The 24,518-nt window shown below is 38.8% G+C and overlaps 1 protein-coding gene and 2 long non-coding RNA genes across 4 annotated transcripts; 1 reads left to right on the top strand and 2 right to left on the bottom strand.

The window, feature by feature from the left end:
- Positions 1 to 4,845: 4,845 nt before the first annotated feature.
- Positions 4,846 to 5,955, bottom strand: LOC109616786. Its single transcript, XR_002198046.2, has 3 exons — positions 5,818 to 5,955; positions 5,617 to 5,707; positions 4,846 to 5,518 (listed from the first exon to the last, which is right to left on the bottom strand). It is a non-coding gene; the product is annotated as an uncharacterized LOC109616786 (long non-coding RNA).
- A 915-nt stretch (positions 5,956 to 6,870) lies between these two features.
- Positions 6,871 to 8,534, top strand: LOC114828929. Of its 2 annotated transcripts, XR_003777287.2 has the most exons (4): positions 6,871 to 7,109; positions 7,252 to 7,279; positions 7,497 to 7,602; positions 7,686 to 8,534. It is a non-coding gene; the product is annotated as an uncharacterized LOC114828929 (long non-coding RNA). The 2 variants fall into 2 exon arrangements; XR_003777286.2 differs by having other exon boundaries at positions 6,871 to 7,279.
- Positions 8,535 to 14,655: 6,121 nt separating this feature from the next.
- Positions 14,656 to 17,119, bottom strand: mrps16 (mitochondrial ribosomal protein S16). The gene is made up of 3 exons (XM_010881675.3): positions 16,956 to 17,119; positions 16,208 to 16,474; positions 14,656 to 16,005 (listed from the first exon to the last, which is right to left on the bottom strand). The coding sequence occupies exons 1-3, from the start codon at positions 16,966 to 16,968 to the stop codon at positions 15,884 to 15,886; spliced, it is 402 nt and encodes a 133-aa protein (XP_010879977.1). The 5' UTR covers positions 16,969 to 17,119; the 3' UTR covers positions 14,656 to 15,883.
- Positions 17,120 to 24,518: the final 7,399 nt, after the last annotated feature.

The following is a 24,518-nucleotide window of genomic DNA, read 5'->3' as shown; positions in this document are numbered from 1 at the left end:
TTGTGCCCTGGATGTGCACCCCACAAATCCATCAACTGCAAGATGCTATCCTATCAATATGGGCCAACATTTCTAAAGAATGCTTTCAGCACCTTGTTGAATCAATGCCACGTAGAATTAAGGCAGTTCTGAAGGCGAAAGGTGGTCAAACACAGTATTAGTATGGTGTTCCTAATAATCCTTTAGGTGAGTGTATAAAAGTTATTATAAATCAGGTAGTTCAAATCCTGAATGCTTATTGGCTGATAGCCATGGTATAAGACACCATGCACCGTGGGTATGAAATCGCATTACTTTTACTGCTCAAATTGTGTTGGCAATAAGGCGCCTCAGGGGTTTGTAGTATATAGCCAATGTACCACGGCTACGTGCTGTGTCCAGGCACTCCACAATGTGTTGTGTGTAAGAACAGCATTTAGCAGTGATATATTGGTCATACACCACGCACCCTTGTGCCTTACTGTTTAAATATACTGTGCACACACACTACCTTCACTATAACGAAACACACACACTACCTTCACTCCTCTCTTGGGTCACAAAGCAGGAAATAGAAAGCCTTGTCCCACTGGGGGGATGTGGTGCGATCACACACCTTTACAGTGACAAAAATGATGGGTTGACAACTGAAAATACCATACCTAATCATAGTTTGGATGATGAGTTTTTGAAAGCAGAGATGGTTGCGTCTTTGTGAATACCTATGCCTATTTTACATTTAAATCGTGGAACTGTGGCCAGGGGTTGGAATTCCCTCGCCAACGTCCTCCAATTAACCACTTTCCGTGTCGGTGTCTGTCATTTAATTAGGTACGTCTGTGCTCGCACTCCCATGCAGATTTAGAGGAGCGGGAGGGAACACCCCACTCCAACCTCAAAAGAAATCACGAAAACGAAAAAAATCTATATTTTTTGACAACATTTTTACGAAAGAGTAGGTGAAATGCAGCTTATGATTTATATGTAACGTACGATTTATAAAAAAAAACTCTCCTTGAGTACGAGTAAAGAGTACAGACCCAGAAAGTAACTAGAAAAGTCCTTGTTCCTCTGAAACTGTACTCTTTTACTCATTTGTGTTAATAGATCATGCAGGTAGACCTCACCTGGTCAGTGTACTGAGAAGTAATGAAATCCTTTAGATTGATCTTCAACCTGGAAAAGCAGGTTATGTGGTTAGACTTCTAACAACGAAAACATATTTCCTGGAATATCCCTCAACAAATGACTATTCAGAGACACATTGTACTTTATGTAGAGGTTGGCCAGTGACTCAAAGTGGTATTATATTGTATATTGAGTTTGGCTAATGAGTCATGGTGAAATTATATTATATAAAGTTTGGCCAATGACTCAGAGTCATATTAAACAGGATATAGAGAGTTTGGCCAATTGATAAGTGATCCTTCACAGTGTCAGTGATTCACATCACCTGTCAGTGGTCATAATGTTATGGCTGATCGGTGCAAAGTGGCATTGTATTTTATACCTCTTTTTATCATGTGCCATTAGAGGTACAATTTAACAAGAAACCAAGCAAGCCTAGTTCAGCCGGCCCCCAATAGAAAATGTTGCCAGCTCAAGATTCAAGCACGGGTGGGCCACGTGAAAGGCCATGCTGTTAACCACTACACCACGGAGCTGTTCATTTGCTAGGTGTCAGTATAGCCTCTTGTCTCTATCCTAAACAAACCCTCTTTTGCCACTGGCCGTTTTAATAGTTAATTGGCCATTCACGAATCACATTGATACAGTTAAACTGATTAACGTTTCTTACTAAGATTACCTCCACCCCAAATAGTATCTATGTATTGCGTTTGCCACTGGCCGTTTTAACAGCGTACTAGCCAGTAATAAGCTTCACCGGTATCTACTAACTTATTGGAATAGTCATAAGAATTGAGCAATTGTTAGCGAGTCTGCCAAAGCTATTTCATTTCATGTCATAGGAACATATTTCTATCTTTCATGGCAAAACAAAGTACTTTTTTCTTTCATTCGTGAATTACATTTATACAATAACTATCAATAAAGGCGACGATAACTAACTTTTTCATCAAGTGAAAAGACAAGAGAATCGTGGATTCTACCAGAAATAATTAATAAATGTCATTGCTCTCAACAGATTCAAACTTAGGTCTTCCACATGAGGCACTGTTTTTAAACACTATGTCATGGCATTACTCATTTCAGCAGTCGCTAGACTCCACTGAGGATTGTGTAAAACTGACTAATGTTTCTTATTAAGTTTACCTCCACCACAAATAGAGTATATGAACTGTATTGCTTTTGCCACTGGACGTTTTAACAGCTTATTAGCCAGTAATAGGCTTACTAGTATCTACTAACTTCTTAGGAATAATCATAAGAATTTAGCAATTTCTAGTGAGACTGAAGATGATCTATTCCATGCCAGAAACAGTCGCTTTGCCTGTGAGGAGATACGAACTCAGGACCTAAGGTTCACAAGCTCGTTTCTCTAACCACTACACTATTTAACAAGGGGCAGTCAGTCACTCAGTCACTCAGTAAGAGACATTGGCTCTTCTTAGCTAGCTCCACGTACACGGTCCAGCAAAAACAACACTGACTTTGAAACAGACAAACATATGGGGAATCCCCACTCACCTACTTACAAAACCAATATTAATACTGTACGTAGCAACACCCTTCAATTAAAGATGAATTTGACCCAGGTGGTGGAGCACCTGATTCTCTCACTTTGTACATCTCTCCCCATTTGGGACAGACAGTGGCCAAAACTTGTGAGGTGAAGGTCTGAGGCCCCACCCTACAAAGAGCATACGGATCAGACATCCCTTCATAGTTGCCTTTAGCTGGCAGATCACCAGCCTCCAAGAAGTGAATATGCACCACAACCTGAGAGGGAGGGGGAGATGGACGATGGAGAGACAGTTAGGGAATTGTTATTGGTATAAGCTCTAATGTGTATCTATTGTGTATAATATGTAACTCTGAGTCAGTGTTAACTTATCAAGTACTTTGGTAAGGTCCTACAAATCAGAACAAACCACCTAACCCAAACCACCCCAAACAGATCCCCAAACTACCCTAATCCGAACACCAATATACCCCAAACTAACCCAAACCACCCCAAACAGATCCCCAAACTACCCTAACCCAAAAGACCAATATACCCCAAACTAACCCAAACCACCCCAAACAGATCCCCAAACTACCCTAATCCAAACACCAATATACCCCAAACTAACCCGACCCACCCCAAAAACATCCCAAAGTACTCTAAACAAACTCATACTGATCTTGAAGGAACCCCAAACAATACAGCACATAGACTGTTGTCTGGGCGAATGTGTGTTTGAAGAGTGTGTTTGTCCGCTGTATGATCTCACCCTGGGTAGAAAAGAGCGTAAGCTGGGCAACATGCAGATCCGCTACCAGAGGAACAGTCCGGCGGTTGGGCAGAACCAGGAAGGAGGCAATGGTGTCCATTTTCATAGTGTCAGACATGATGCTGAGCAACAGAGAGAAAAGCATACACAGGACTTTAAATACTGGAGACATGCAGGTACAGACATAGAGGGTCTGCTGGTATATCATATAGTATTATACAGAGGTACACAGACATAGGGGGTCTGGTGGTATATCATATGGTATTATACAGAGGTACACAGACATAGAGGGTCTGGTGGTATATCATATAGTATTATACAGAGGTACACAGACATAGAGGGTCTGCTGGTATATAATATAGTATTATACAGAGGTACACAGACATAGGGGGTCTGGTGGTATATCATATGGTATTATACAGAGGTACACAGACATAGAGGGTCTGGTGGTATATCATATAGTATTATACAGAGGTACACAGACATAGAGGGTCTGCTGGTGTATAATATAGTATTATACAGAGGTACACAGACATACAGGTACACAGACTTAGAGGGTCTGGTGGTATATCACATGGTATTATACAGAGATACACAGACATAGAGGGTCTGCTGGTATATCATATGGTATTATACAGAGGTACACAGACATAGAGGGTCTGCTGGTATATCATATGGTATTATACAGAGGTACACAGACATAGAGGGTCTGGTGGTATATCATATAGTATTATACAGAGTCAGGTGGTATACTGCAAAAAGTCAGCTCTCAAAAACAAGAATAAAAAGCAATAAAATGGGGGTGTGATGGCTTTGAGGAAGGAGAAGTAGGAGGCCAAGGCGATGCGTATTGTTTGTTTAATTGTAGAAAAGCGTAACAGTGCTCTTATAAACAAAGAGAGACAATAACACACAAAGACAGGGGAAGCAGAAGGAATATATATACTGGGGGGAATGATGAGGATGAGAACCAGATGCGCTAAACAAGACACAGGTGAAATGCATAATGAGATGGACGGTGGTGTCAGAAGGCCGGTGACGTCGAACGCTGGAGCCTGTCTGCTGCAGGGGGAGGAGAGGCAGCAGAGGGCGCAGTTGTCACAGGGGGGAAATTATCTGCAAACTGAACAAGGAAAAATATCTAGTCTTGAAGAATGCACAGATATCTTAAGACTTGTGCAGCCAGACTAAAAACAAGTATATTTGTCTGGATACAAACAAAAGATTTTAGAATTATTTTCTCAATATGTAGGAAAATGTGCTTACATTTTGCATCCTATGCTATTGCAAACGTCTTGAAATAAGGCTATCCATGCATTTCAGTTGCACTTGCTACCTTCAATTTGCCTTCATTGCCCATTTAGAACTGCCATCTGTACTTGCATTTGCCTTCATTGCACATCTCTACATCCCACTTGTAACATATATTGTACTTGTAAATGTTCTGCCCTCTTGCACTTCTGGTTAGATGCTAAGTGAATTTCGTTGTACTGCACTCTAATATATATACCCAGGAATTTACAGAAAAATAGCATATCATGATTAAAATAAGTATTCATAACTCAGATACATGTACTTGCACTACTACTAGAGATGAGAATGGCTTAAAGAAATAATTAAATAATCTCTTTTCATTTATTTATTGAGGAGTCTGTATATGGGCAGAACAAAGGATGCAAAAACAACTACAATGGCCATTGGTGGTCAAACTGAAAATGAAAATGTAAAACCTACGGCAAGATAAACCTTCTCATAATAAACAAAATGGCCTGCCTATATATTAAAGGTTATCTGATCTCTGATTGGTCAATACACAGAGGTTATCGCAAAATGTATTGCACAACCCTAGTCAGTAATAAAAGTTTTCCACTCTGCCATAGTCTTTTTATATGAGGAAATTATGTTGCAGTTGTGGATGGCGTCCGCGAGGACTTCTGTCTGCAGCACAGAGAGGAGTGTCGCAATGCGCTTAGGATATGTGAGGTGAAAGGTGTAATAACACGCCATGAGATGCATCACACTGGCATAGATGTCCTCTTTCGGGAAGATCACCACAGGCATGGTTCCAATAGCCAGTATGCAGTTGGTTTCACAAACAGTAACAACAAGGCTGAAGAGTGGTCTCGTCTGAAGAAAGGAGTAGACTGACACAAACACACAGAGAAAAACTAAAAATATTCCCACTCTTTGTATGTTATGGTCAAGTAATATGAAAATTCTAATACATATACACTTTTCTTACCTCAAGGATGTGAAGCATAGCCTCAACTTGCATGTCCTAATGTAAGTGATGGGAACATGTCTGGTAAAGCCTTCATCATGGCCATTGAATGCTTCAGTGTTAAAAACAAAAACAGCCTCATTTGATTTATTGCAGACAGGTATTTAAACAAACATTAATACTTTCATGGGATTCTCCTGTGTCAACAGAGCCAATAATGACCTTTGTCCGGCCGCAGTGGCCTCATTGCCTTTTTGAACACTCCATAAAACTGTGCCAGGTTGTAAAAGTCCCCCAGAGGGTCTTCAGTTCAGGCATGAAGCTGGAGTTCCCTCGATCGAGGATCCGCCGGAGTTCATCCATAACCTGGCACAGACACAGACAGGAGAGAGATCCTTCACTATCTAGGTGGAGGCATGGGAAGCATTAGCCTGGTTACTACCAGATCGAATTCTCACTGTTTTACATTTGCCCGAAGTAGTTGTCCCCCATCCCTGCTATGGCTTCTAACCCTGCTCAGTTTCCACACCATACCTCATTTGAGATTCGGTTTGGTCTTAACCAGTCTAAGGAAGTATAGGCCTACTTAAAATGAATACATCTGCTTAAATGCTCCAGTTCTAAGAAGCACAGATACGCTTGAAGTATCTTGGTATGCATGTCCTGTTTCTTAGTAGCATCCGAGTTGATGAAGATTTGGTTTTGTATATCTCCTGTAGTTTTAAAATGCCTCGCCTAGTTCTGCAGGCTCTCAGTAGTTTCTATGCCAGAAAACATAACAAACCAATTAACATTTAAGGCTTCTTGGCCTCTTTCTTGAAGGGGTCAATCCTTGCTTCTTTTTGGGGGTTGTCACCATAGATGGCATTTCAGTATAACAGTTCCATTTTCTTAATAATACATAAATAGCCACTGTCATGCATAGCATAATGCATAAAATGACTGTACTTTTCAGAATATTAACAAACAAATCCATTTGAAATAGTTTTCAATCATTTATGAATTTAAGAAAACAGAATGGCTATGGTCTAATGTAGAAAGGCACAGGATAGTACTTTAAATACAGTGCAAAGATAACAATTAACTGTGATTTTAAATTATAATAAATGTATGTATTCGTATACACATATGAATATATTATCATTTCATTTCATTGTAGAAATCACTATTTTAATAACAGTAGTACTCTAAACAGAGCAAGCTAGCTCACTGAATTGGGTATGCTAACCGTAGCATAGTAATCGGAGGACAGAAAAAGGAGTAACAAGGCTACTTTTTTGTGGACAAAGGCTAACATCGCCATCTACAGATTATTTACAGTAATTACCTTTTTTGACGAAAACTCGTTATTTCACATACGTTGTGTGCAACATTAATTTATACTTTACTGTAGCAAGATAGCTGAGACCGTTAATTTAAAAAACAAACAGAATCCTGATACTGTAAAGATACGTAGCTCAACAGCTACGGTTAGGCTTGATTAGCTTTCTTGTTCATTGATTTAAAAAAAGATGGTATGTAAAGTTAAGCATGTTATCATACATTTCTAAAATATTACTGATGCTTGAACAATGTTTCCAACCTCCTTTGTATCGTTCATCCTTTTTTCTAAACCAAATTACTGCTGAACAAAATACCACCATGACTACGGATAAGTGGCTGTACTTGTCCGAACTGGTCCCAGGTAAGATGGCAGAGCTTTACTGCGACGTCAGATACAACTGTATATGTTCCATCTATGCTTTATATCTATGGTTGTCACTTTCTGAATCCTTTTCTAAATCTGCTTCTTCAATGCTTCTTAACAAGATAAAGAATCCCATGAAAGGATTAATGTTTGTTTAAATAAATACCTGTCTGCAATAAATCAAATGAGGCTATTTTTGTTTTTAACACTGAAGCATTCAATGGCCATGATGAAGGCTTTACCAGACATGTTCCCATCACCTGTGGCTCCACACAAGACATTAGGACATGCAAGTTGAGGCTATGCTTCACATCCTTGAGGTAAGAAAAGTGTATATGTATTAGAATTTTCATATTACTTGACCATAACATATTTTTAGTTTTTCTCTTTGTGTTTGTGTCAGTCTACTCCTTTCTTCAGACGAGACCACTCTTCAGCCCTGTCGTTACTTGGAACCATGCCTGTGGTGATCTTCCCGAAAGAGGACATCTATGCCAGTGTGATGCATCTCATGACGTGTTATTACACCTTTCACCTCACATATCCTAAGCGCATTGCGACACTCCTCTCTGTGCTGCAGACAGAAGTCCTCGCGGACGCCATCCACAACTGCAACATGATTTCCTCATATAAAAAGACTATGGCAGAGTGGAAAACGTTTATCCCTGACTAGGGTTGCGCATTACATTTTGCGATAACCTCTGTGTATTGACCAATCAGAGATCAGATAACCTTAAATATATAGGCAGGCCATTTTTGTTTATTATGAGAAACACTGCCAACTTCCCTCAGAGATCTCCTTTGAGTAGTTGGCAAAATTCAGAGAACAGACCACAAATGGCCTCAAGTCTGTGATATCTGTTATGAAAACAATTTCCAATTATCTATATTTAGAGATCAATTAAAATATTGATTTTACTAGCAATTTCATATAAAGTACAATGCACAAAATATAAACACCTATTATGAGACATGTTTGTAATTGGCAGACAATTCTCATTTCTTATTTCAGTTGGTTGAAAGATGATGTTGGTAACCTGGATTCCCACATCTCCCAAGTCTTGACTGATGTTTATTAAATAATTAGGATTGTTTAGAATTTTCCTCAATATGGGTTCCAGTTCATAGTTGAGGAAATTAATTGGAGATGCATTTTTGGGGTAGGTATATTGAGCAATGCTTTCTGCAACAATACTTCCAGCTCTGGAAGAACAAACTCATTTTGAGTAAATGTCAAAATATATTGAATAAAGACTGGATCTTCGTTTTACTGTTGTTACTACTTGTTACTGTAGCCTGTGGTATTTATTAAAGTTTATCAATCCACAATTGACTAGGGTGATTATATTTTGTGTAAGCTATTCAGACACATCCCTAAACCTATCACATTAAAGATATATCATTGTGTTAGGAATAAATGGAGCCCCTAGGTGTTATTGTTCAATAACCTAGGTTAGATTAATGACTTGTACATCTTTAAAACGCAGTGGATCTGCTCTCCTGCAGAAGGCGCTAAGCTGAAAAACAGAAAGTAAAAAGATACATGTTATATTGCAGTTTGATATAGTATAATTAAAACCTTTCACACACTGTCACATCACTTTATGTCAAGTACAATATAAATAATATTGTGCCAGACCGCCAGTCCGCCAGTCCGCCAGTAGGCTACATTCATTTAAAATTAAACTTGCCGTTGGTGATATGTAAAGTGTCTGTCACACTGTGATTGGTTATGTCGATGTTAGTGACAGCGACATAACCAGTCGCCTGCTCCGGGTGCTCCCTATCCACCAATCACAGCGTTTCTCAGATGAAAAAATGCCACTATCAAAAACTCGTAGCAGAAATTAGGGAGAAACTCCCAGAAACTATATGTGTAGTTTTTTTGTATCGATATTTAGATAATAGCGCAAAACATTAATTTCCCACAAACTGATCGCGGTTAGGCCTACATGTCAGTTAAACTTTTCATCTCCAATCCTGTATTTGTGATAAGTGGTACATTTTGAAAGATCTACTTTACGGCTTTATTAATAAGTAAATGAATAGGTGTGCGTAGTGCGTTTATATATGTATATATAGGTGTATATATAGGTATATATAGGTGCGTATATATAGGTATATATAGGTGTGCGTATATATATATATATATAAATGGCGTGCGCCTATATATGAGCACCCACGGAGGAAAACATAAATCGGCGCCTATGTCTGGGGACACAACCATCTACTCCAAAACTTAATTTCAAGGATGCCAAAGCTACTGTAAGGTATTATATAAAAAAACGTAAGGAAACACCTGTGATGTTATCTACGTGACTACTGTACATGAAACTCCAAAGGTGAAGTAGGAGCAATGGCATTGACATTCGTCACAAATGTTATTGAAAACACAAAGAGCCCTATGTGGACGTACAGTTGTGGACTTTTTCTCTAATTGATGTGGTTTTGCTTTGAGCTGCCGTTGCATTTTGTTTTGTAATAGGGGGTGTGGAATTGATATGTATTCATTCGTCATTATGGATTTTATAGTTTGAAATTGTGTTAAAACATTCTGTTTTTAGGTTAAGATGACAGTAGAAATGACAGTAGAGTGTTGGCTTGTGGAATCCATTTCTGAAGGAGCTTCCAAGGAATATTTTGATGGACCTGAAGTTGAAAATGTATTTGTACTTTGAATAATACATGGTGTCATATAAGACACAAATAAGGCAGATAAAGATGCGCTTTTGGTTTGAGTTACATTTACCTCTTGTCTTGTAATTACTGGTGAGGACATTAGGTCTGTAGTGGAGTTGGACATCACTGGTGTGGAAGGATTGAAGAATACATTTCCAAAGTGGATTGTGTCATACCTGAAGTTGAAAATGTATTTGTAGTTGGACTAATATTTTACATCACACAACTGAGAATGAACAAAGTGTCTGTCTATCATAAAAGGTATGCATCTCAAGAGTGTCTATGTCCATGTGGGGTAAAACAAAAGAGTCTCTCTGGGAGAACCAACTGACTGGGTTTTTAAACCAGGGATGTGTGATGTGATTGGGTACAGGAAAAAAGAAACAGGTGATGCAATGGAACCAACATAGACTTCGAAGTACTGCAGAGCTAACAACAAAGCAAGAGCTTCTTGTTCAATGATTGAGTATTTAGTCTGACACTTGAGAAAAATAGCAGACAGGATGGTCTTTGGTCTGCCTGCAGCAGAACAGCACCAGCACCTCTGGCACTAGCATCTACCTCTAGTTTAAAAGGTTGCTCGAACCAGCTACTGCAGAGAAGTTCTTACAGAAACTACGTTAGTAGCCAACCATTCCTAATGGGGACTAGGGGAGGACTGACGATTGACTAGAGGAGGACTGACAATTGACTAGGGGAGGACTGACGATTGACTAGAGGAGGACTGATGATTGACCAGGGGAGGACTGACGATTGACAAGGGGAGGACTGACGATTGACTAGGGGAGGACTGACGATTGACCAGGGGAGGACTGACGATTGACTAGGGGAGGGCTGACGATTGACTAGGGGAGGACTGACGATTGACTAGGGGAGGACTGACGATTGACCAGGGGAGGACTGACGATTGACAAGGGGAGGACTGACGATTGACACAGGGAGAATTAATGCTTTATCGGGGTGACGTTTGACCGGGGGAGGGGTGATGACTGAGTAGGAGGAAGAACAGAGTTTCTGGGGAGGAATGATAATGTTCCTAATATGGATGCTGTACATAGGCATTTTTCTCAGTTTCAGTGTTTGCATAGTTACTGCATTTTGCCTTAGTATGGCAGTATAGTTGACAAAAGTATTTTGGCTACATAGTACAGCTGTTTTTGTGACTTTTGTTGGTGTTGGATGGATGAAGACAGTGGACGTTAATTTCTTTATTTAGAAATTTTATCAACACTAACACAAACCATGAGACAGGAATACTTTCAGCCAACCTTGACCAAAAAGAATCAGATTTTACACCCTTTGTTACTCTGAATATACATGATGAAAATAAGTTTTGGGGAGTATGCCCAGACCCCCAAAATGAGGCTTAGACCCCCCTCCATGATTTTCTAGTGATGTCCCTGGGCTCCATTATTGTATGGAATGATACAGCGGTGGGGAGGTGGGGATCAATGGTGTGGAAGGATTGTTTTCTGCAGTTGATAGGGCACTTGTTGGAAATGTATTTCCAGTTAGACTCATTTCTTCATCATTTGAGACTCCACTGTGGTAGATAATGTTACTTGGCATTGTGTTGAGTTTAACTCTTGTTTTGTATTACTTGTGAGGATGTTATGTCTATACGTGTGGTGGACGAGAGTAAATGCCATCTGCAGTTGATAGGGCATTAGTACTTCCTTTAAAAAGTTGGCTTGTAGAACCAATTTCTTCAGTAGTTTGTATTGAAAGAGGTTCCAAAGTGGGTTGTGACAAACCTGAAGCTGAAGTTATAGTCTATGACGGCATATTTGAGACAGAACATATTAGTCAGTGAGTGTTATGGGCATTGTGGAGGTGTAGATCACTGGTGTGGAAGGATTGTCTTCTGCAGTTGATAGGGTACTTGTAGAACCAATTTCTTCAGTAGTTTGAATTGAATGACGTTCCAAAAGTGGTTTTGACATGCCTGATGATGAAAATTTATTTGCATCTGTAATTTGACTAATATGTTATTTTGTTCAAGACTCCACTAAGGAAGAGATTGACATGCATTTGTTTATTTCTGTAGTTAAAGGGGATGTCACTGATTCATTCTTTGTTAAGTTATTTTTTGTACATTTTGTGGAAATATTATCTGCTGTGGTTGAGACAAAAAGTATTTTCAGTTGAAGATTGGCTTGAACAGCCAGCAGTTGCTGACAATATTTCTGCACCGGTGTGTTTAGTCGTTTGCAACTCCATTGGCTTAGGAATTGTTGTGATTTGTGGTTTATATTATCAGAGGAGGAAATTACATCTTTTTACATCTGTTTTAACATGTACGGAAGTTGAGTCAGTAATGGAAGGGGATGTCACCAATTCTGATGTCTTTGTAGAGGTTATTGTGAATGGTGTGAAAGTATCATCTTCCATGGTTGAGAAAACAGTTGTAATTTCCATTGAAATTAGTTTTGATTTTGTGGACCCATGTACTTCAGTTCAGTTCCAAGTTGGATTGTGGCATACCTGATGTTGAATATGTAGTTTTACTTGGACTAATATGTATAGTAATTTGAGACTCCAACCTCAGAGAGCAGTGTAAGGACATCATAAAATTGTAGACCTGCACAAGGCTGGGATGGGCTACAGGACAATAGGCAAGCAGCATTGTGAGAAGGCAACAACTGTTGGCGCAATTTTTAGAAAATTTAAAAAGTTCAAGATGACGGTCAATCTCCCTCGGTCTGGGGCTCCATGCACGATCTCACCCCGTGGGGCATCAATGATCATGAGGAAGGTGAGGGATCAGCCCAGAACTACACGATAGGACCTGGACAATGACCTGAAGAGAGCTGGGGCCACAGTCTCAAAGAAAACCATTAGTAACACACTATGCCGTCATAGATTAAAATCCTGCAGCGCACACAATGTCCCCCTGCTCAAGCCAGCAAATGTCTGTCTGAAGTTTGCCAATGACCATCTGGATGATCCAGATGAATGGGAGAAGATCATGTGGTCTGATGAAACAGAAATAGAGCTTTTTGGTCTAAACTCCACTCGCCGTGTTTGGAGGAAGAAGGATGAGTACAACCCCAAGAACACCATCCCAAACGTGAAGCATGGAGGTGGAAACATCGTTCTTTGGGGATGCTTGTCTGCAAAGAGGACAGGACGACTGCACCGTATTGAGGGGAGGATGGATGAGGCCATGTATCGCGAGATCTTGGCCAACAACCTCCTTCCCTCAGTAAGAGCATTGAAGATGGGTCGTGGTTGGGTCTTCCAGCATGACAACGACCCGAAACACACAGACAGGGCAACTAAGGCGTGGCTCCGTAAGAAGCATCTCAAGGTCCTGGAGTGGCCTAGCCAGTCTCCAGACTTGAACCCAATAGAAAATCTTTGGTGGGAGCTGAAAGTCCATATTGCCCAGCGACAGCACTGAAACCTGAAGGATCTGGAGAAGATCTGTATGGAGGAGTGGGCCAAAATCCCTTCTGCATTGTGTGCAAACCTGGTCAAGAACTACAGGAAACGTATTATCTCTGTAATTGCAAACAAAGGTTTCTGTACCAAATATTAAGTTCTGCTTTTCTGATGTATCAAATAATTATGTCATGCAATAAAATGCAAATTAATTACTTAAAAATCATACAATGTGATTGTTTTAGATTACATCACTCACAGTTGAATACTGTGGGTTGAGTACCTATGATACAAATTACAGACTTCTATATGCTTTTTAAGTGGGAAGGTAGGTATTAATGTCCTTTGGGTTTGAGGTACTGCTGCATCTTGTCTTGATCATGGCCATTTGGGTGATTTCTGTTATCATTTAGATTTAAAAAGGAGCCAAACAACTATGTATAATAAATGGCTTCATATGATCACTATTCTTAAATAAAAGACAGTTTTTTTGCATGATCAGTCATATTTTCAAAATCAATGCCAACATTTTACCATTTCTGCCAGGGTATGGTACACAGCACAACTGTGTACTTATGAAACAAAATATTTTAATGGCCCTGTTGAGTACATTTATGACATAGGCAGTGCGCTCCACACCTGTTTGCTCATGTGAAACTGATTTCTGAGAAGACCTGTTCATAAAAAGCAGTTTACTTCCCCCTCTCTCCGGAACCAGGAAATATAGGCTACTTACAGTATATGCATTGACAAAGATCACATTTTGTGATAAAGCAATAGGTCATACAGAGACAGATCCTTAAGGAATGCATGCAAAGACCTATTCCCAAAAATACTGAATATTTCATGCTGGGTTCCTCTCGAAACAGGAAATGTACGTAATCTTTTATATGTATAAGTCATGTGATCAAGGAATATATCATACAGTGATGGGGCTTGATTAAGGCAGAGGGTTAGAGGGGCTCAACCCCACGGGGGGGCGGGGGGGGATTGGGGGGGTCTTTGCCGCCCCCAAACCTAGGCTAATGGGGCTGAAGAGGAAGGCACACTCAGATCCTTTCCTCTTGTCATCTTGGCTTTTCTGAACATGACATGTCACATAAGCACATACATGTATGCATACAAACCTACGTTATTACTTACCCACATATCCCGATGTACATGCATGCATTCCTATAGCCCCCTTTTTCCCTCAGTTTTTCTTACAAATCTGACCCCATTTATCTTTGCTGTTGAAAGGTGCCATGTATAAGAGTCTTATTGAACTACTAGCATAAATACAAGAATAAACAACCAGAAGACATCTGCAATTAATACCTTAAGTTCGATTTTATAAAACATAAGCAATTTGTGCCTGAGAAAATCCACATTAAACCCTCACACTGGTCTGCTAATCAGTTTGAAAAGACTTGTAGCCTTTTAACACTGGTTAAGACACTGAACACTGAAGCTAAGAACTGCTGTTATGCTGCGAGTCAGTGCTAGCGAGAAAGCTCAGGTGCGCTGTATGCTCACACAGCTGTAAAAATACAGGGGGTAACTTGTTGTGGAGGCTGATTAAACCAATCCATATATCAAAACTGGAATGGTTCACATCTTATTGGGTAATGAAGGCCATGTTGATCTAAGTGTTCCACCAAGCATCTAAATTTGGGTGGAAGTGTCAGGGAACAAGATAACTATCTAACACAATTTCACTAAGGGCATACAAAAGACTGCAGCCCTCCAGTTATAACTCCAGAAAGCCAATATATTTCATTTTTGGTATGGGTATTGTTAGGTGTGCCTTCGATGACATTACAAATAATTAAAATAAGCATATCTCCTGATAGGGCAGTCAGATATTCCAAACATATGCTTTGGAACTGAGACAGTAAACACCACCTTATGTTATACTGTAATTTTGGAAGGGAACTGATTTGCCTTTTCATATTAAGAGGTGATTGTGGAAATGTGTTCATAGGTTTTGCAACATTCTGTATAACACCACTTGAACACACCAGTTAGGTAAAGACCAATATCAATCACGTGAAGTGGTACTAATGCATTAATTTCCTTATTCTCTCAGCATTTCAGAAAGTAAATGCTTCACTAGGACACATACATACTTGTGTTATTGCAGTAAGTATTTAGTGTCACCAAAAACAAGACCTTGTGTAAAACATCTAACATTAAGGACAGAAAGTTAAATCGTTGTAGATCTTTTCAACACACCCACTCTTTAAAAGTGCTCCCCCACATTGGTTATCCTACTGCACAAATTCCATATCCAAGTGTTGGGGTTAGGATTTTTGAGAACAAATATCAGACTCAAAAACAGTGAAAGTATCCTAAACACCATCCTAATTAATTACTTTAATTGACCACAAATACAGTTAATCAAACAAACATATTCATTATTGAGCTTCGCAGCACAAGAACCTTGCAGGGAAAGTACTATTTTTGAATATTCATAGACTGAAAAACAACTTTTGAGGTGAATGGCATATGTACAATTTTCACGTCCGGCTTGCTAGGCAGTCCCAAACCCTCCAGATCTCATAGTTCCTGCTGTTTAACTTCATTCTCTGGAGCAGCTCCCTCTGGTAATTTGGCCAGGGACCTTCGGCGCTCTGCCTCTGTAACCGTCATGGGATGCAGAGGAAAGAACCCAGCCAATCCTAGATGAACAGGACGGATTACTGTAACTCAGGCCTCAGATTCCAATGTGGCATTGTCAGAAGTTTTTATTACAAGTGAAAGTATGCTAATTCGCTTTTTTATGAACCTGTAACTTGGTATCTTTTGCATTATGTAGGCTTTATACAATTAATTTAAAGCTAAAATGTGTGTGTTTTCATGGTGAGGGTAGATGAATCATACCTAGAAGTTTGGCCACCGGCTTTGTTGGATGTGCACCACAACCCATCCAGTACTTGATCCTGTCATAGTTGAAGCTGACCAGTTTCTCATTGTATATGTTGGGCAGAGGGTCATAAGAGCCCAGCTGCTCTATGTATTTACTGTCTCTTGCACGCTTATTGTAAGCAGCCACAATGCGATAGAAGGGTCTGTTTGACTGTTTGTGGCCAGCCATTGCCAATCGTATGACAACGTGACCTCCATGGTACGTCTTCAGTAGGAACGATGCTGAAAGATAATATTTTAAAAAAATCCACATTGTATTGTTTGGTTAAAAGTTACATTTAGATGCAAGTATATTGATGAAAATACATGCAACATTCCACAACAGGTTTCTGAAAACCAGCATTGTGATTTACTAAGAAGTTACAGTAGAACTGCACACATCGAATAGCTGGAAATACCGATATAACAAGCTAAAATATACCGATATAAGATGGCCAATCTAAGGAATAACGTTACTTGCATCCCATAATATGTAGCATGAAATTCAATATCTGGCCATTGGAGCCATCTATCTGTGGTGAAATGCATGAAATACACATAATTGCCACAAACATCATAGTAATGCAGTCTATACGATAGAATTAATTAACTTCCACAAACTTAGAGGTGTTACTTATTTCGGGTAACCGTAACACACACTGTACCCTAATTACTAGGTAGCCGTTCACATTGTTAATAACGTTACCTAAATAGAAATACTTACTTAGGTGGACCATGTTTAAATGCACCCGGCAAAACAGGTCAACCGATTACGTAAAATTTTATGGATTTTTATACGACAGAAAAGAGAAAAAAGCACTTGCTAGGAACTCGACGTAGTAAAATATATCGTGACATTCGCTAGGGCGCAGCCATTTTTAAAAAGGAAGTGACGTTCTTTCTATTAGGGGTATCTTTTCATTTTCGTAACCTTACACCAGATGGTGCCCGTGGACTGTCAGGGCCTACCGGCGGTATTATCACCAATAGTTTTGCATTGACGTTTAAGTGATTTAGCAAACCTAGCCAGAGCCGTATGACGTATTTTCATAGTTGTTCATACTGGCGCCAGCGAAGAGTCGAACGCAAAACCCTAGCTTTGCAATCATAATCTATAAACTATCTAAACTATGAATATATAAATTATTAATATGAACCGGATGGTTTGAATCCTGAATGCTCATTGGGTGAATGCTATGGAAGGCTTTATGGGTTATATTTGTGTATATGTATGATATCCCGTAGTTATGAAATCCCATAACTTTTTGTAGGGGGTAACTGATTTATAACAGTAAACAGGCGTATTGCAAATTACTGCGGCTAAGTGCTGCAAACACGAACTCTGTGGTGCGCCTTGCTTGAGCACAGCTCTCATAAGTCAGGCTAATTGTCTCTGCTCTGTGGATGATTAATAGGGCTTGGACTAAAAAGCATTAATTGAATTGTAAAATGTGTGCTGTAAGGTTAACACTAATGAAAGACGTAGACTGTAATTGTATGAGCCAGAATAGTTTTGTTTTCATCTGAATGTACAAAACGTGTAAATATTTGTAAGATGCTGAGTTTAAAAAGTATATGAAAGATCGTCAATTAGGTTCTTAAAGCTTGTAATATAATTTCCTCCTAAAAGTCTAAACAGTGCAGCCTTTTCCTTACCCTAGATATATTTATATGATTGTGTTTTGTTGCTGCTCAAGTCATTGCAACAGTGGAGTAGAAACATTGATTTCCTGAGAGTGACCCATGAATGGAGGGGTCAGTACTTTGCATGATGTACACCGAGTGCACTGATATTTGTTCCCTTTGGGAGCCCCACTCCCTCCCTGTTGGAACATGGTGATTTCACACTCCTGTTGTGGAGAGATGCTGTGCCTGTATGTGACAAGCACATGGTTCTCAGAGGAGGGTCAGACTCAGATAGCCCTTTGTCCTTGAATGAACACATATTTGATAAATAAAATCACACACTGTATGTAAGAGTGACTTCTGTGGTGTTATATTAGTGAGATGTGCCTGCATTCTTTACCAAGGGAATTGAACAAAAAAAAATGGTTGCGTGTTTGGTCTTTTCTCTTCCTTCATACACAATTTACACCCAAAAAAAGGAAATAATGTTGACAATATACTATTGACAGACAGATCTATATGTACGAGCATTTTAAAATCTACATCATTGTTACCCACTGAAATAAATTTTTTACATTACATTTTTGGGGAATAAGTTATTTAAACAATGAGCCGAGAGGGCGTGTGGAATATGTTCAATTTACAATGGCTAAGTTTGTCTAAGACCCAATGCAGAGTACTTGGATACAGCTCCCACTTTTGGTAGATTGGCATTATACCACAAACCTTTGTTGTGTGTTTTGCTGTTGTATTTGCTATTATAAACTGCTAAACCAATGCATGTATAATTGTTAAAATACACGCTTTGCCATTTTTGTGGTATACACATACACCAAAGCTCTCAACAAATCAGCATTCAGGATTTGAACCACACGGTTTGTAGTCTGTATTTGTTTGTAATGTTGTTAATGTCTCTGAGGCATAAAATATTCCCATCTTAATATACTTAAGCTATATAACTTTATAGCTTGGTTATTAAAAATATATTGTACAGTACGTGTACACATAAATAATGGTTTCAATATTATTCAATAAATGTTTGCTCTTCAATCACCTATTCCAAAATGATGCAGGTTAGATCAATTTGTTTACCAGTTCATTTGCCATCCAGTATGCCCGGTCATATGGAGACTTCCCAGACATCCAACACAGACATTTTACATGAAACGACTGTAGATGGTATTCAGGGCAACAGCGTGATTATTACGCTGACCACTTTTCTGTGCAAATTGCAAAATGAATAGACACTTCAGATAGCTAGACAGCAAGCAAAATGCATCTTACATGGTGATTCTGCAGTGCGTGATTAGCTGAACACTGACATTGATTCTAGTGATAGCTAATACTCTTGTGAGGACCCCATGCTCTTTGGGACACCAAGAGGAGTTGTTCCTGCCATAATGTTCTGTGACAGGTCAGTTAGAGATGCTCAGATGACCAGATAATGTACCAGGAAAAGCAGAAGGGGACATTTTAAAACGTTGCCTTAAATGTGTCATGTCCACCTTCAGAAAGTATGATTATTTTTAAAACGCTATTAATGGCTTCATATAATTCAGTGTGTAATTTTACTTATATACTCAAAATAAGATAAATCTGAGCTTTTAAGGCCTACTTCCAATAAACTGGATCAGACAGTGGGCTTCACAAGAAGACAGGAGCCAGTGGTCTCCCAGAAAGAGCGAACAGCCCATGCTCACTCAGAAAAGAAGAGATGTATGAGATGAATTCACAGCATGTCATTAACAGGGTTTAACAGGGTTTTAAAACATGCCTCTCACCAACTTTCATTTAGATCACCTGTTCTGCAAACATTTGTGTTTTACATCTTGACTGCCACATTGTCACCTGTGTGATTTGCAAGACATTTCTGATTTCTGATGTGTCTGCACTATGGCAAGTGGAAATGAAAACCTTATTAGATTTATTTTTGAAGAATATATATATATATTTTGTTTTACATTTTTATTACTTTGGGAAATAATCATATACAAATATGAATGTGTTCTTTGGGCAATTCCAAGGAAATCAACCAGGCATTTGTATGCAAAATCATAACTTTGATGTCTCACAGAATGGAAAAACAACATTTTCAATAAAACTTTTCATTTGTGTGTCCATAGTAACCTTTTATAAGAGGCTCTCCAGAAATGTGGAGTTCTGAATATTGTCATGTTGGGGACAACACGTTAATCAGATGTTTTATGTATAATGTAGAAAATGGACAAGCTTTGGGTGAGAGTGGTTCTATAAATATTTGTTCATGAGTTTGGACATTTTAGGTCAAAACATTTAGTGGAATGGCTTCTATGAACAGAGAAATAATAATTTAGAAAATATTATAATTTTTCATTCTATCCAAAATAACGCAACATTATGGTTGTTACAGAGTCTGACACAGACAGTTATGTATTGGAATATTTTAAAAAATAAATGTTTATTACAAAGGGTACTTTGTATCTTTGAGCCTATCTAGAATACAACAATTGTGGTGACAAGAACATTGACATATTATGTAAATATAATTTCCTATTCATACTAGCCACTATAACCTCTTACACTACAATAGTTCTATTTAGATGAATAAGACTTAACGTGTAGGAGATGCATTCATTTATTTATAGTGTAAATGGATGAAAATGGCAAATGCCACATGTTAACTTCTGATGTAACGGCAGACTTTTTCCCAGCCGATACTCCCAGCAACTGCTGAGGTCTAAAGAAAACATCTCGCTCAACGTGTTTTGGAGTGGAATGAGCCGTGGTGTAGGAAGTCTAGTTCTGTATGCTGATAAACAGAATTCGAATTGGAGTTGGCTCCAAAACAAATTCACTATCATCACCAACAGAACCTGATTGATGGAGAGCACCATGTTAGTCATCAGGTAAACAACATTGTCAGTAACTATATATGCTGTCCATGACAGTGGTCTGGCCAAAACACTGCGCATGTGTTTCCTCTTGTGGCCCAGCGAAGGTAACTTGTTGGTAGTACATACCGGGAAATTATATTGGAGGTCTGACTTAGTAAAATATACAATTATTTTAAGCTAACATGACAGAAAACTGGTTGAAAATATTTGTGTATGTTTTCTGAGAAATGTAATTTCTATGCATTGAAAATATACATGTTTATCTAACCATAATTGATTGTATTATCTGCAAGCTTCTAACTTTTAATTGTATTAAAACTGATGGCACAGATTTGTCTTATTCTTTGGGTTAACTTATTCGGGTTTGCAGTGTGTTGTTTATACTGTCTCTGTCCAGCTTCTCTGGACAGATGTACCAGACAGAGGAAGACAGAGACAGAAGACTTTGGTTTTCACATTTGGGGATCAAATAATGATAGTTTCCTCAAAAGAATCTGTTAGATGGATTCAGTGGGACTAATTGTGGCTGCATGCAAAATGGAGACAGTTCCTTTAACTTAATGAAACAAAGGACTTCCTTTCTTCCTTTGGCTTTTTCAAAGACAGGCTTCCTTAACCGATTAAGAGCAAAAAACGAGTAGTCTATCACATGCCGCTAAGAGTTGAAGAGTTTGTAGCGTCTGACTGTTATGCAGAATGTAGTTAATGGTTGTATTCCTCTTGGCATCAATATTTTTGTTAGCCAATTCTGGCCAAGTTCAAATAACCTGTTCTGTTATCTACTTTTGTATGTGCAGCATAACCTTGAGACCTTTCTGACACAGATGCAGAGGATAGTCTTTAACCCCCCCCCGACATAGATCTGTCTGTCAATAGTATATTGTCTGGTTAGAAACCACTGGTCCGAATTTTTTTTGGATTTTTAGTCTCAATTAATTTGCGACTGAGAATTGTACAGATTTATGTAAATACCAAGGTTAGGTTCAAAGGATCGGGGTGTTTTTTCCTTTAACTTATAACTTTGGTTTTCATGTTTCCATTAATATTGATAGGTGTCTTCAATGTTTTAAGCTTATATTCATGTGTGATGCGTAGACATCTGCTTCAAATATGATTTGTTTGGTGACTTATTTAAACCACTGCATTAGCTTATTATTTGGTATGTCCATTTGTGTTAGAAAGTGAGGCATGTTTATGCATCTTTCCTAAATCTGAATGGAAAATAGTAATAGACAATTACTTTTTCTTGTCTTCATAGAATGAATGCATAGACCTTTAGTGTGGGTGTTGTAGATCCAGGTGTCAAAGTGCATAGTAATTGAAATGCTTACCTATAAATGCTTTATGAATGGGAGAATACATTTCACCTTGACTGTATGAAATAGGTCAGTATTTTGTGTATTATGGACCCACTTAACTGTTATGTGGATGAAGGCTTGGGATGTATTATGACAAAAAACTGATATCTTTAACTACACGATTTGATACATACTATGAGGATTTAACCCTGTGGGGATCTTCATGCTCCATTGTGATAAGAAGCTGAAGGTAAGTCACAGGCCAATACTGGCCAGTGGGGGAAATTGGATGGTACAGCGAAGGCTATTCATTGCGTAGCCTTTTGGCATATTTTGAGAACAGCCTTAATGATAGGATTACACTGTCATTGTAAATACGCATCTAATAACATACACGGCATAACATGAATTAACATTAGATATGTTAGAGACATATTTCAAAAACCTTTAATAATGCTTTTGGGACCTGTTATGACATTAATGAAATGCTTGTGTGATGAATGTCTTTTTGATATTTAGTAAAAGGAAATTGTTACCCTTTCACAAGACATTGTATGCCCTTTGTCAAAGAAGGACTGATACATTTTTAAAGTATCGGTCCAACAGAGACAGACATTATTCTGGTGATAAATTAGAGCTGCTTTGGTTTGTGAAGGCTTTAAAGAACATGAGTGTGTTTTGAATGGTCCCTTGTCTCTGATGTATGGTGTGTTGTTCTGAAATGTGCCTGTAGTCAGCATGGTGCACCAAACAGGACAGACTCCGGGTCCCAAGGACCCAAACCAAATGTGACAGGCCAAATTCACTCATTTATATGATCTGCTTGCTCTGTCCTAATATTTAGCCTGACTTTGATGTGTTTTGACACTTTTCAGGACAAACATAGCTGTAAGTGGGACACAAAACCATTTTTACATAAGTAGTCACATTTAAAACATTTGATCTAAAAATCGGTCTGCCAAGCACTATTCTCATAAAAAGGACAAAGAAGAGAATGAAAACCTTGATTACAGAAATGGTTTGCTAAGTCTGAAATGTATATCCAAGTAGTCAGTGACAAGTGTTTGGAGTTTGTGATAGCTACTATGTAAACTTGATACAGTATTATATACAGCATTAGCATCTCTGGGATTTCCTTTGATCTTCTATTAAGTCTTTACATTCTAACTTCTGTTCTGTGGCTTTTGTGTATTTGAGAGAATCTTAGCATTTTAAATGTAGATGTAAATGTACTGGTACTCTTCTGGATATCTTCTGGAACACATTGGATCCAGCGATATTTCATAAAAATCTAATTTGCTCAGCCCCTATTAATCATAATAATATCAAGCTAAATATCACCATAAATTACACTAATATCCTCAGTTAGTTATCTATTGATTTAACATAAACACACAATATATAAGAATGGTTGAAATGCAACGATACGCTGGTGAGTCATTTGGAAATATTGTTAAAATAAGTATGTAATATTTTTTAGTGAAAACTGTCTTCTCCTTAGGGGTCAAGGGTCATAACCTGCTCAAAGTAATGGAACTTTATAAAGATGGAAAATTATATAAAAAGATATCCAAAGCCTTGCAAATGCCAATCATTACTGTTCAGTCACTTATTAAGAAGTGGAAAGTACCGGGATTTCTTGATACCAAGCCAAGGTCAGGTAGACCAAGAACGATTTGAGCCAAAACTGCCAGAAAGAAAATACCAACAGGTAACCTGAGGAGAAATACAGGCTGCTCTGGAAAAAGACGGTGTGGTTGTTTCAAGGTGCACAATACGAAGATACTTGAACAAAAATGAGCTGCATGGTCGAGTTGCCAGAAAAAAGACATTACTGTGCCAATGCCACAAAAAAGCCCAGTTACAATATGCCCGATTACACCTTGACACGCGTCACATTTTCTGGCACACTGTAATTTGGAGAGACAAGACCAAAATAGAGGTTTATCATCATAACAATAAGCACAATGTTTGGAGAGAGGTCAACAAAGCCTATAGTGAACAGAATCATGGTGGTGGCTCACTGATGTTTTGGGGGTATGTGAGCTCTAAAGGCACATGGAATCTTGTGAAAATTGATGGCAAGATGAATGCAACATGTTATCAGACAATTTGAATTCTTCTGCACGAAAGCTGCGCATGGGACGCTCTTGGACTTTCCAGCATGACAATGACCCTAAGCACAAGGCTAATTTAACCCTCTAGTGGATACAGCAGAAAAAGGTGAAGGTTCTGGAGTGGCCATCACAGTCTCCTGACCTTAATATCATTGAGCCACTCTAGGGAGATCTCAAAAGTGCGGTTCATGCAAGACGACAAAAGACTTTGCACGACCTGAAGGCATTTTGCCAAGACGAATGGGCAGCTATACCACCTGCAAGAATTCAGGGCCTCGTAGATAACTATTACCAAGACTGCACGTTGTCATTAATGCTAAAGGGGGCAATACACAGTATTAAGAACTAAGGGTATGCAGACTTTTGAACAGGG

The sequence above is a fragment of the Esox lucius genome, chromosome 17, assembly GCF_011004845.1.
Source record: "Esox lucius isolate fEsoLuc1 chromosome 17, fEsoLuc1.pri, whole genome shotgun sequence".
Classification (NCBI taxonomy): domain Eukaryota; kingdom Metazoa; phylum Chordata; class Actinopteri; order Esociformes; family Esocidae; genus Esox; species Esox lucius.
Note: the sequence above shows the minus strand (reverse complement) of the source record. Positions and strands in the feature narration are given on the sequence as shown.